The sequence below is a fragment of the Protopterus annectens genome, chromosome 14.part0, assembly GCF_019279795.1.
Source record: "Protopterus annectens isolate FY-2018-M chromosome 14.part0, PAN1.0, whole genome shotgun sequence".
Classification (NCBI taxonomy): Eukaryota; Metazoa; Chordata; order Ceratodontiformes; family Protopteridae; genus Protopterus; species Protopterus annectens.
In genome coordinates, this window is record NC_056748.1 from 658,909,480 (window position 1) to 658,924,023 (window position 14,544).

The window sequence follows — 14,544 nt, forward strand, 5'->3', positions numbered from 1 at the left end:
GTGACAAAGAAAGTGGAGACTTTTTCTGAGCAGGTCCCCTAACGTGGGATTTGCACAAAATCCGAACCTCCAGGGGCCCCTTGGAGGGGGAAGGAGGGTGGGACATAATGAATGAATGAAGATGGACACAGATGGAATGTAATATGTTATGATAAGAACATAACTTCTTTATCTGATGTTGTTGATCTTCACTCATTCCTTACTGATGGGACAGAGTCCATAGCTACTTTATGTCCTGGGAGGCCCTTATGGAAGGATGTTCCCCGAGTACCATTGAACCAAAGGCTGCTCTCTACCTAGAGACCAAATCCAATTTGTAAGAACGGTATGAGGGGTAGCCCAAGTTGCAGCTGCAAAGATATCAACCACTGAAGCCTTTGAGTGGAAAGCAACAGAAGTCGCCTCTGATCTGGTGGAGTGTGCTTTGACCTTGCTCTGTAGAGGAATTTTATTATGTTGGTATACAAGGGATATACAATTTCTCAATGACTTGGACAACGTCACTTTAGAAACACTTTCCCAATTTAGGGCCTGAAAAGGAAATGAACAACTGGTTTGATTTGTGTACAGATTTAGTTCTACCCAGATAAAATTGTAATAGTCTATGTACATCCAGCAAATGAAGGCAGTATTCTCCTTTGAGTAGTTGGGAAAACGACTGGCAGGTCAATCATCTGGTTAATGGTCAATTCTGAGATAACTTTGGGAAGAAGATAAGGGTTAGTCCGGAGTGAGACTCTGTCCTTATGAAAGACCATGTAAGGGTGTTTTATACACAAGGCTTGAAGCTCAGATATGCATCTTGCAGAGGTGATGGCTACTAGAAATAGCGATTTCCAGGATAAGAACTTTATATTGCAAGTGGCAGCAGGTTCAAAAAGTGATTGTGTCAGGAATTGCAATACTAGTGTTAAGCTCCAAGACTCTATGGGCACTTTGAAGGGTGGTCTGATATGAGAGACCCCTTTCAAGAAAGTTTTACAGAGACGATGGGAGATTAAGGATGAGTCTGCGATTCCATTATGGAAGTTTGAGATAGCAGCCAGATGAACTAGAATGGTGGAAGATGCTGCTCCTGAATGAAGAAGACCTAACAAACAGTCCAAAGCCACAATGACAGGAGCTGAGCAGGGGTCTAGTTCTCTTTGTCTGGACCAAATATGAAATCACTTCCACTTGCCAAGATAGATTTTCCTGGTGGATGGTTTATGTGAAGACAGAAAAATGTTAAGTACCGGGCAGGTAAAGTTATTCTGCCTGGCAATTACTGGAAGTGGAGAAACCAAGCTGTCAGCTTGAGGTTGGATATGTTTGGTTGAGTCAACCCCTGCAGGTGCGAGATCAGTACCATAGTTGGATCCAGAATCCATGGTTGGCATACTAAGTGAGACCAAAGGAAGGGAAACCAAACTTGTTGGGTCCAGTAGGGTGCAATGAGGATTACTCTGCTTCTCAGCCATAGGGCCTTCTTCAGAAATTGTGGGATCAGGGAAAGAGGAAGGAAAACATACAGAAGTCCTGTGGGCCAATCATGTATCAGAGCGCCCCCTCGGGGACTCCCCTTGTGGGGGAATTAGGGCAAAGTAGTTGCTGCATTTATGATTTGCTGGAGAGGTGAATAGATCGCAGCAAAGCTGGCCCCAGCGACTTCACCACTACAGCTGAATTGAGGGACCACTTGCGAGTCAGAAGGATACATCTTCTCAGTCTGCAATCACTCTGGAATTCACGGGAATGTGCACTGCAATCAGAAAGCTGTTGGAAGCTATCACCCACTGCCAAATTCTCACAGCCTCTCGACACAACTGGTAGGACTTCTTTCCCCCTTGTTTGTTGATGCACCAGACCACTGACATGTTTGATTGGATAGCAATTGTCCCTGATGGGAGAACAGACTGGAATGCTTGCAATGCTAGAAGAACTGCACTAAGTTCTAGAACACTGATATGCACTCAGTGTTTGACCAAGTGCCTTGGACAGTCTTTCCCTGAAAATGTCCCCTCCCCACCCTATCAGAGAAGCGTCCATGGTCACTATATGGGCTGAGGTGGGGAAAAAGGGCAACTCTATAGGTCTTTCACTGGCTTCATCCACCAAGTTAAATATGGTTTGCATTGCCTTGTTATGCAGATCTGAAAGGACATAGGATGATGCGTAGGATACCACTGTGTTAACAGAAGCCACTGAAGAAGCCTCATGTGTAGTCTCGCTAGAGGAACTATTGTAATAGATGCTGCTATTGACCCTAGAAGTAGGACAGCCAGAGCTGAAACTTTGTCTTAAGAGCATATCACCCGTAGTTGGAACCTTAATCTTTCCAATCTGTGATCTGGGAGGGAGACTAGGCAGGAATCTGTATTGAAGGTTGCTCCTATAAATTCCAAGGTTTGAGGAGGAGTCAATTTGTATTTCTCCCTGTTTATAGAGATTCCTAGGTATTCTGCTAGTGCTAGAGTGTAGTTTAAGGCTGTAACCAGCAGACTCTTGGTAGGGGTGGTAAGGACCTAAATGTCGGAGTACAGAAACACTCAGAATCCTTACAGTCTCAAGTGAGCTGTTACTACTGCCATGCATTTGGTAAACTCTCTGGGGGCTTTAGAGAGTCCAAAGGACAGCAACTGGAAATGGTAATGACTGGCTCCCAGCCGGAAGCAAACAAATCTTCTGGAGCATTTGTCCATTTTTATGTGGTAATACACATCCTGAAGCTCTATTGAGCACATCCAATCATCTTTCTCCAGGAAGGATAGGACAGACTGAACTGTTAAAAAGACAAACTAGAACAAACGAAATACAGAATGGCAGACCAGGCAAGCGCCGTTGTGTCCAAGGAAAACTTTGATCAAGTCCTTTTAAACACAGAACGCGTGTTCCACTTTCTCAGGTTAAACCACCACTGGAGTCTGATGTAAGGTCTTACATCTGACTCCAGTGGTGGTTTAACCTGATAAAGTGATTTTGAACATTGGTCTGTATTACTTATTTGGAACACGCGTTCTGTGTTTAAAAGGACTTAATCAAAGTTTTCCTTGGACACAATGGCGCTTGCCTGGACAGACTGAACTGTGACCATCTGGAATTTTGTTTGGTTGACAAACTTGTTCAGAATGCTGATATGCAAAATTTGTCTCCAGTCCCTTGTCTTTTTTGGCACTAAAAAGAACCTTTAGTAGAATCCAGATCCTGTTTGGTTTGGTGGAACTGCTTGGATGACTCTTTTTGAGACAGCTTTCTTATCTCTAGAGCTGCCGCTTCCCTTTGACTGGTTGGAATATCGGGAATTTATCTTGATGACCTGGTAAATATTAAATGGTATGCGATAACCTCTGGCTATGATATTCTGCACCAGAGAATCTGTAGTTTGTCAGGCAGGGTGGTGCACAAAAAAACCCTTCCCCAACTGCTTCCAGAGGAAAGCAATTGGGCCACTCTTCAGGAGCGGTGGTAGGGTTGTCCAGAGAAAAGCTCTGTACCCCTGGTTACACTGACCTCCTCTGCCTCTGTAGGCGCACCTTCCCGAAGAGGTGCCCCCTCTGCCTCAGGGAGTAAACTCGCCACGTGTCACAGAAATGACCCTGGGATTTCTTGCGCCACATATTTCCACTCCTCCAATTCCTAGGCTCCTAGGATGGAACAGACACCCCAGCAGTAAGGAATGAAGGTTAACATCAGATCAACTAGTAGAACCATGTAAAACACTTTGGGGGGGGGGGGTTTAGATTTTTATCTTTAAACTATTCCAGTACAAACAATGAAGATGGTTAGGTGTTGGTGCAATGTTTAAGGTGCTTACCTCACCCACAAGGTACAGGATTTAGCTCTCAGCTTTGAAGGAAACTGGCTATGCTTAAAATGTCCAACAATGTCAGCTAGCCTATTCTTACCTCTGAGTAGTAAGATTTGTGCATTTACCCAAGTGTGAATCGCAAATATATTTCAATGGACTGCATGGGCAACATTATATGACACAGATTTTAGTCTGATCTCATCCCACAGCACTGGCAGACATTAGGAATATTTTATTAGTTCACTCTGCGACAGCAGTGGCCACTACAATACACTGACTGGCCAGGCCAAATGGGATGTACAATGCAGAGGTCATGAAGCAGGACTACATAAGGAGCAACTCTACTCCATGTAAAAACATTACGACTTCTCTCCTTTAACAGAATGATCAGCTGTACCCCCCCCCCCAAAAGGGAGAAGGCTAAGAAGTAGGGGTTGCAGATTGCAGTGCTGCACTACATAACTTATCACACACAGCTATAGTGACATACCAGCTGTTTTTATTACTTATCCATTCATTTCATTTGCATGAACAACATTTAGGACTAAACTTAATATAAATGATTTCTTGCATTCTGCTATACCGTGTTCTTCAACAAAGGGGTAAGTAGGCACATAAAAAGCATATTTTCTTGTTGTAAGCTAGGGCAAACAGGTCAGTAGGTTTTATTAGACACTTGCATCCTTCTGGCCCTATCTTGAGGCAAGATGATGCAGTGGCTTTGTATCTTACTGATGGCAAAGAATGCTAATGAAACACATGAAAACACAGTTTAAAAGGTTGCAGACAGTACTACTTGTCGCTGTTAGCTTATCAGATACATGAACTTCTGCAGGACAAACATACACCGAACATGCATCTCATCTGCTGCAGTGTGTTGATGTCTACCAAACTGAATAAAAACCATCATTTCTCATTTTATTGTTGGTCATCACCTAAGAAATGCAAACCACTGTATACAATCTTTCTGCATAACCAACTAGGAATAACTCATTAAATCGATCTGCAAACCTTACCATACCAACACTTTCTAAACCACTGAAACATTTACATTTAACATCAAATATGAAACACTGAAGAAAGTCTTACCTTCTGGAAGAAATCTTCACCACTTTTACCCTTGCCCTCAGCAGCTGCTGTTAGGGGAAAAAAACGTAGACATAAGTTTGCAAGCAATAAAAACATCTCACCCACCCCTCCAACAACCACATGTATGAAGTAATACATTTCCAGGAAGTTACCACATGCTGAATGCAGCATACATCTATTACTATAAAAAATAAATCAAGTACTACTTTTCATTTCTGAATTTCAGATATAAAACCTGTTGCCTCATGAAAACAAGACAAGAAATGGCTACAAATTAGTAATAGGTCACTATTCTGTTATCCAACTAATTTTGCATGTTCCTGCACTGACTGTACCACTACTACGCTATGCGGTAAATAAACCACTTCTGTGCAAAAAACAATGGACCATACTATAGCAATCTACCATGAGCCTCAAAGGCAGAGACACACCAAGGTAAATGAAAACTACTGAAGTTTTCTCCATGTGCATGGTTGAGTAAAGTACAGTTGTGTACACACTTAACATAAATGTAGATGTTAGAGTGTATTCACTGTTGCAGTCATCACATTTGGGTTATCTGTCTGCCGGTAGCCCTCTGTCAGCCCGAATAACAGTCTTGGGATTTCTGCATCAGATGCGGTCACCTCTTCCATGACGTCAGGTCGTCAGGGGGTATAAAATATGCAGCCAACACCATTACATCATTTTTTCTTACCCCAGATGTTAGAAGCCCACAAAATATGAAGTAATTACATGGTGTGGAATACCTCCAGTAAAAAGTAAATACCATACCCATAAGATATGGCCAAAAACAGGATAGCTAGAAGGCATAGAAGAGTCAGGGGGCTGGAGGGAGGGTAACCAGAACTGCAACAAGTGAATACATTCAAACATCTACATTTATGGTAAGTCTACACAACTGTACTATGTTCATGTTTCACTGTTGCAATCATCACACTTGGGTTGATTCCCAAAGCTGAGGAAGGGTGGAGGCAGTCAACAGTAGGCCTGGCTAGCAGGCCTTGTAAGCCTACTGTGGCAAATCCAGCTCTTGATTTAGAAAAGAAAAGCAAGTGGTAATGCTTGGTAAAGGTGTGTACAGAAGTCCCGGTTGCAGCTTCCATGATCTCAGGACTCCCCTGAGAAATGCTGTAGAGGTTGAGGTAGCCATAGTGGAAAGAGTTCTGATCCCCTATGGGGTAGGTTTTTCCATGGTGTTTGTAGCAGAAATGGATGCAGTGTGCTGTTTGGAAATGGTTTGCTTTGAAATGGCCTTGCCCTCTGCCCCTGCAGCAAAGCTGACTAGCAGCTGGTCAGATTTTCTGAAAGGGTTAGTCCTGTCAAGGTAGAACCAGAGTTGTCTGTGTACATCAAGGAGTGCAGGATCCTTTCTCCTTTATTCTGAGGATTAGGGAAAAAGGTTGGTAAATGGATGGATTGGTTTAGAGCCACACTGGATAAGTGATGGCTAGAAGTAAGGCTGTTTTCCAAGAAAAGAATTTTAACTGTGCTATAGCAACAGGCTCAAAAGGGGGAAGCGCGAGTTTCTCTAGTACAAAGTTAAAGGTCCCAGACAGGGATGGGAGATCTCCTTAGGGGTCTTAAATTGTTAGCTCATCTCAGGAACCATTTGACCAGAGGGTGAGAAGAGAGAGGTGGCTCAGTATTATGAGCTGAGATGGCAAAGGCATGAATCTTAATAGAAGAGAAGGCTAGGTCTTTGTGGAGCAGCTCTACTAGGTAATATAGGATTTTAGCTAAGGTGGGCACGGCTGTGTCCTTTCCTTGAGACTGGCTCCAAGAACAGTACAATTTCCATTTTTCTGAATAGGATTTCCTAGTACTAGGCCTTCTGGCCTCAAGGATGACATCCAGCACCTGTTTGCTGAGGGTTGCTGGTGGTGTATTCAGGGAATAAGCCAGGCTGCAAGGTTCAGGGTTTGCAGTTGAGGATGCAAAATCTGTCCCTCCTGCTGGGACAGCAAGAAAGGGGTCTGATGTAGGTGCTAGGGTGGGACTGCTGTCAGACTGCGTAGGAGTGGGTACCAGTGCTGGCGGGACCAGTCCAGTGCAATAAGGATTGTCCTTGGTTTGTCATGTTTGATCTTGATTAGTACTTTTGAGATGAGGGGCAGAGGAGAAAAGGCATAAATTGAGAGGTTTTCCCATGTAAGGGACAGGGCATCCACTTTCCATGCTTGGTTGTGGGAATTTCTGGCGCAAAATTTGCTCAACTGATGGTTTTGGGGGAGGCAAAGAAGTCCACCTCTGGTGTCCCCCAGCTGTGGATTAGAAGTTTGAATGAGTTGGGTTCCAGTTTCCACGCATGTGGGTCCAGATGATTTCTGCTCAAGTCGTCTACCAGTGAATTTTGTTTGCCTGCCAGGAATTGAGCTTGCAGGTGCACTTGGTTGCTCAAGGCTGTGTTCCACAGGGCCATGGCTAACCTGCAGAATGGGTAGGAATGAGTTCCCCTCTTCTTGTTTATGTACCACAACTGTGGTGTTGTCGGTCTTTAACAAGAGTGGTCCTGGAAGGATAAGGTATTTGAAGGCTGTCAAACCATTCTGTACAGCTAACATTTCTTTTTGACTGACATGTAGGTGAATTTGTCCTGGGCTCCATTGGCCTTGAATGCATTTGCCAGCCATGTGAGGCTCCCATGTATAGTCTGTTGCGATTGTTGTCAGGGTTTGGGCAAGGGGTTGCATGAAAGGGAGTCCCTTGTTGTGGTTACAAGCCTCTGCCCACCAAAGGAACTCTGCCCTTAGACAAGGAATGATAGGAATAATTGTTTCCAGGTCCTAGGAATGTTGGCACCAGAGACTTTTTAAGTACCACTTAAGTTTCCTCATATGTAGTCTTGCATACAGAATTAGTAGAATGCATGAGGCCATGAACCCAAGGACTTGCAGTATTTTTCGTGCAGATAGCCGGGTTCTGGTTGTCATTAGTTTGAAGTAGTTTGTCAAATAAACCTGCTTTTCTGGAGTAAGGAATGCCATCTGGGAAATTGTGCTCAAGCTTGCTCCCAGGAATACAATCTTTTGGCTGGGCACCAGATGCCATTTCTTTTCGTTGATGGTGTACCCCAGATAAGTTGGACGTCTTTTTACAAATGTCAGGTGCTGAAGTAGCAATTACTGACTGTCCGCCTAAAATCAGGCAATTATCCAAGTACAGATAAATTTGAATACTGCTCTGTCTGCAGCATGCAATGGCTGGAGCCAGGCACTTTGTGAATACCCTGGCCACAGTAGATAAGCCAAAGCGAAGTGCAGAGAACTGATAGTGCATAGAGCCTGCCCTGAAATGTAGACATTTCTTGCAAGATTCCCTTATGGGGATGTGCAGATAAGCTTCTTTTACATCTAGAGTGACTAGCCAGGAGTCCTTGGCTAGCATAGGAAGCAGCTGTTGCAGTGTAACCATTTTGAACTTTGGGACCACCAAGAAGGTGTTGAGAATGGACAGGTCCAGGATAGGGGGCCATGGGCCCTCTTTTCTGGGCACCAGGAACAATCTGGAGTAGAAACCCTGTCCTCTTTGCTCTATCGGAATAGCCCCGATACTGGTATTCAAGGATAAAGTTAAATCCATCTTAGGTTATTTGGACTATATTTTTGTTTCAATGTGGCTGTTAAACATTTTCCTCTGATAACTATAAAGTACATGCTTGCGCTTTTAAAGGAAATTATCAGTTTTATACTTTGAAGGTTAACCAATAAAGTAATGTTTTGGTCAGGCATACTAAAAATGTTTTTGCAAAATAACAAATTTAAATTAATAAAATGCTAACAAAACTAAGATTCGCACTAGCCATGGAATGAAAATCATTCCTAATCTGATGGATAAACCCAAATCCATCAGATTATCACTCATACCTTGGCAAATCACAACAACTGAGCTCCATAAATTGAATCATATGGAGAATATTTACAATAGGAATAAGCAACATTTATATTATTTTGAACAGATGTAGTACTATTGTAGATTAGACAGAATTCTAATACAATAGGTCTACTTGTTATATAAGCAATTCATATTTACATGAAAGACAGATAACAAGCAATTCAATCATAGTAAAGTAGGATGCATCACATATAAAATCTCAGTAAAAGATTATAGCACACAGTTATTTAACATATTCACCCTTATTGAGTAATATGCTTTGAAAGACTTAATCTAAATATATGGTAATATACCTAATGTTCATCATACAATGTATTTTACTAGATGCATCAGAAGTTAAATTTCATTGTTTGCCAGCATTTAAGTATTCACTTTGTTTGCATAATCAGCAAAGGATAAACTGAGTGATTGTCAATTTAATACTATGCTCAGAATGTGATTGTTACATGCTGTGACATTCCTAGTTCAGGCTTCTGTTTACCTGGAACAACTTTGTCAGTTTGATGTCATATATAAAACACTAGTTAACTTGGTAACAGCTTAAGTATCATGTATGGTCAAGATGGGTTCCAAAAACTACAATTCAAGTTAAAGCAATTACATGACTTGTTATACATATTTACTTGTATAAGAAAATCATCATGCTTCCCCTTGATGTTCAACACAGTGCATGCCATTTATGACAAGTTAAAATAGCAGTGTTATTATACTCAAGCCTGTATTATTAAACTGAGTGGTTGTCAATTTAATACTATTTGTTCAGAATATGATTGTTACATTCTGTGACATTCCAAGTTCAGGCTTCCACTGTCTCTCTTGAATAACCCCGTCAGTTTGATGTCATGTACAAAACACTAGTCTTGGTAACTAGTTAAGTATTACACATGGTCAAATTGGGCTACAAAAGCTACAATTCAAGTTAAAACAATTACATGACTTGTTATACATATTTAGTTATATAGGAAAATAATCAAGCTTCTCTTTGATGTTCAGTGTAGTATGTCACCTAGGACAAGCCAAGACAGTAGTGTTACTATACAGAAACCAAAGTTATTAAATCCAGACTAATATCTAAATTCAGCAGACTGGTTCATCTATGCAACAATTATATATTTTATGTCCAGATTTACTAAATTCAAACATTACATGACTATTGTGCATTTTTTTTGCTGTTGCTTAGTTATTTGAGAGACCACAAGCTGTTAAGCATCATCATCGCTCTGTTCCCATTACCATATCAACCTGGGAGCATCTGAGTTTGGTTAGTGTGTCTGCGAACTACTCAAGAGGCGCACAATGCACCTGAAACAAAACTTCACTTCACTAGCAACCTCAAGCCCGAATTCCCTCCCTCTCAGTCCGGCAACAGCCAGGAAAAGAACAGAAAGCAAACAAGTCCGCGGAAACAACTAAAAAGCAACTACATGTCCCGCCACACACATTCACCTATACAAGAAAACCACCATGTTTCACCCCCGTTCAATACAATGTATGCCAATCATGACAATCCAAAACAGCAATGTTATTATACTCAAGCCCGTGTCATTAAACTGTCTATTGTCAATTTAATACTAGTTAAGAATATGATTGTTACATTCTGTGACATTTCAAGTTCAGGCTTACAGTCTCTCTTGAAAAAACATGGTCAATTTTATGTACAAAAACACTAGTTACCTTGGTAACAGTACTACACATGGTCAAGATGGGCTACAAAAACTAAAATTCAAGTTAAAACAATTAAATAACTTGTTACACATTTATTTATATAAGAAAAAAAAATAAACTTCATGCTTCCCCTTGATGGTCAGTGTAGTGTACGTCACCTATGACAAGCCAAGACATTAGTGATATTATGCAGAAGCTGAAGTTAAATCCAGACTTCAATATCCAAATTCAGCGGACTACTTCATCTTATGTGACAATCATATACTTAATGTCCAGACCCACCAAATCATATACTACAAAACAGTTGTGCGTGCGTTTTTTTAAATTTTTTCCTTTTCCTCTCAGCTGGTGTTTAGTTATTTGAGACACACAAGCTGTTAAGATTTATCGTCCCTCTGTTACTGTTACTTTAGCAATGTGGGAGCCTCGGATTCTGTTAATGTGTCTGAACTATTTACCAGAGGCGCGCGATGCACCTGAAGAAAGCTTCACTTCACTAGCAACCTCAAGCCCGAGTTCCCTCCCTCCCAGCCCGGCAACAGCTGGGAAAGAACTGAAAGCCAACAAGTCAGCAAAAACCACCAAAAAAATATATATATATATTATGACATCCGCACCAGCTACTAGACATGGCTGCATCCATGCACTCCACATCAGGATCAGCCAAGCAGCACTCGAAGCCACAACACCCGCCACGAACACCATCAACCATGTCAATACAGAACAATGACATTTGTACTAGCCGCCAAACACAGCTGCATCCACGCACACCATATCAGGATTGATTAAATCGCACTTGTAGCCATAATACCCGCCATAATTAACACTAACTATAGACAGAATAATGATGACACTTGTAGTAAGAGCTTGCTACTATTATTTAAACCAGGATATACATGACATTTCTATATCATACTTTAACTGATAAAGGCATTAGTCTCCAAGACAGTTATTTATTTTTTTAAACACTTGCTGCTATTATATTTTGCTTTGTTTGGCTAATATACAATATAAATAGTAACCCATCTTGACCTACCGTTGTTTTTGAAGAATTATTAGACTTTTGAACATTCTGAATAAATCATTACGGTTTTTCAGTTTAAAAATAAAAAAAAAACTTCCTTTCTTAAATAAAAGCATATGACAAGTGATGTTCCACATCAGTTGATACTCTGATATAGTTGTAAGAGTCATTAGTTTGGGACAGCCATCTTGGAATCAGTTTTTTGTTTCTTCTTTCTAGCATCAGTCCAAGCATTTGTTTCTTTTAATCAAGAGTAGGGGCCATCCATTCCATTTCTTCTAGAATAGGCAATATGTTGTCTTTGATGAATATAGTACTTCTTGATGAATATAGTAGCTTCTTCCAAGTCATTAAAGGTTCTCATCGGCAAAAAGTATTTTTATCTTGGCTGGAAAGGCAAGCTGGGCTTTAATGTCGTTTTATTTCAACAGTTTTATTATTGACCACTTTGTTGTAGTAGTCTGGAAGAATAATCATTGTCAAACCTTATCAGGCTTTGATTTTATTTTAAGGAGGATTTTCTCCAAGCAGATTTTAATATTAGTTCCTTGTCCAGAAATGAAAGGAATTTTATAACTATGGACCTGGGTGGAGTATTTGAATTAGCAGCAGGTTCTCTCGGTGCTCTATGCACCCTTTCAATTCCAAATGAAAGTCCCTCTTTCAAGTCTAAAAAAATCAGGAATCCAGGTTAAGAATGAAATAATGTCTTCACCTTCAGTGTTTTCAGGCAGATCAAAGATCTTTATGTTGTTTCTCCTTTCCCAGTTTAAGTCATCTATTTTGTTACGCAGCCAAGTATTTTGTTTAAGCAGAAATTATTTTTGGAATTCTTCCTCTTCGAGTCTCCCTTCAATGTCATTTAGAGAAGTCTTTATATTTGTCAGTTTTGTCTGGTGTTGCTGTAATAGTTCCTTAGGAGAGTCAGCCCTTAAGAATTTAATTTGAGGTTTTCCAAGTCATTTTAAAGCCATCTATCTTCAAAGATAGTTCCTGTAAGGTAGATGTGATCAGTTGCAGTTCTTTTTTCAATGCAGAATCTGGGTGAGAATTCCTTGAGTTGTTCATATTCATTGATTCAATGCATCTCCAAAGTAACTTGACAGGAAAATTTTTGTACATCTCCACCAAAATTGATATGTAGTTTAGTAGTTTATCTATAGATTTCTGATGTTTTAAACTTGAAAATAAATGTTTTCCTATATTATACTAGTTTATAGAGCTCTGAAAATTCGCTGCTCTCAATTGGCCAGCTAGGCTCCGCCCCTATCACTGATGATTTTTAACTAGTTTTGGTTATGTCCCAGATTTTGTTGTGATCGGTTACTGTCTGGTGGAGAGCTCTGGGCAGTGTTGTCTTCTGCTGAGTACCAGTTAGCATTACAGGGCATACCATCCAGGTCATTTGTGGTCTACAGTGGGTTTCTCTCTCAGCAGACTTTTACCCCAAACTGTCAAATTTGTTAGCAGATGGTATAGTTCTTAATGGTACAGGTTGCACAATAAGCTCAGGGTTAGGTTTTCTATTTTGAGCAGTTTCATAGTTGGGTGGTTTCTGGGCAGGTGTAGTAGTTCATTAGAGAGAGAATTTGGAAACATTCAGATATGCGAGATGTAGGCATATTAGTGGTATTTAGTCATTTTTTGGTGTGGGGTATTTGTAAAATGAACCCATGAAAAGGGATGGTGGAATGTTTTCATTTTCTTTACCCCAATTTTTTCTCCTTCCATTGCTAAGACGAGGAATGCTGTCACTCATACTATGGAACAAATGGGTAAAAGGAGGGAGGAACACTTACTAATGGCTCACTAGCAACTTCAATTAGGATGCTCACAAGATGGTTAAAATATGATAATTTATAGAAATAGGCTTTTAATGAAATAATGATTCAATGCATTTACCATCGACAGCAGTTGCATTTTTTTTTACAGTATGTGACAGTCCTTTCCAAGGTGGAATTTCAAGGAACAATATCTTTTATGACCCAAATAAGGAATGTTCCTCGAAATGAGATACACAAGACATATTAGTATAGTATGGAGGTGTTTTACGTTTTGTTTTAAGCATCTCAGATTTTCAATGCTGGATACATGTGGCTGTCAGTGCTGCTTGGAGAACAAGGCAGCACATGGAAGAAGCTGTCAAAGTTGAATTCCTTACTAGAGGATTATGTAGTTTTTGTTTACACTTAATTTGTGATTGCACGGGGATAGCCTGTAGTGCTTCTTTACAGAAATGCTCCCAAGATTGTTTTACGAAATGTTAACGTGGCCTATAGAGTATGGTATTTGATTTTGTACGAACGTCACACAGTAAGCCAAGTAATTTGATATTTAAATTACCCCTCATCCCACTGCTTAGTGGTAACAGAGTGATGGTTCAATTTGCTTTCTCCATTTTAATAGGGTCCTTTAAAAACATAGGTGCAATTACTGCTGCTTGTGTCAAACCATTTGCGGCAGTATCTTCCTTCACTGGCTGTGAAAGAATTGCTGAGGGATACCTCAATGCCTGGTAATTGAGAATAGGAGATGCGAGAAAAGGTAGCAGCTGTGCAGCTGATGAGCAAGATAGGCCCTTGGCAGTGGCTAAGCTTGGTATTAAAGGGTTTTGGTTTAGGTGTGTGCACAGGATTTACAGTTTTTCTTTTGCAGATGGGGTCGCACAAAGTGCTCAATCCACTGGAGTGGTGCACAATGAGGTCGCAGATGGGGAAGTGCACAGTGGGCATCAGTCTGTGACCTGAATAAGTCAGTGGCCTGAAGAAATTTGTTTTGAAAGATAATGGATTCTATGGGGGTGGATGTTTTGGTTGCTTGAGTGGAGCACGAGGTCGCAGGTAACCTTACTTTATTCGGTGTTCATTAAAGGCAGGTCAGAGTTGGTGCAGTCTGGGGTAGTGTGGGGGCAAGTGAGGAGGAGGTATGTTGGGGCAGAGTAAAGCAGGGTTGGGGATTGTTTAGGGGGAATCTGGGGATCGCACAGATGGGGTGGAGTCACAATCATAGGATTATACGAAGATACTAGGCTACTGGCTCTAGGGCTCTTACAAGCTTGCCAAGTTCAACTCTTCTTGCTATCACC

General features: G+C 40.9%; 1 protein-coding gene across 1 annotated transcript in view; it reads right to left on the bottom strand.

Moving 5' to 3' along the window:
* Window positions 1–14,544, bottom strand: part of BICC1 (BicC family RNA binding protein 1) — a 1,908,684-nt gene that overhangs the window by 1,724,183 nt on the left and 169,957 nt on the right. The window contains exon 2 of the mRNA XM_044056407.1: window positions 4,877–4,923. Within this exon, the coding sequence (XP_043912342.1) occupies window positions 4,877–4,923 (47 nt within the window). The remainder of the gene's footprint in view (window positions 1–4,876; window positions 4,924–14,544) is intronic.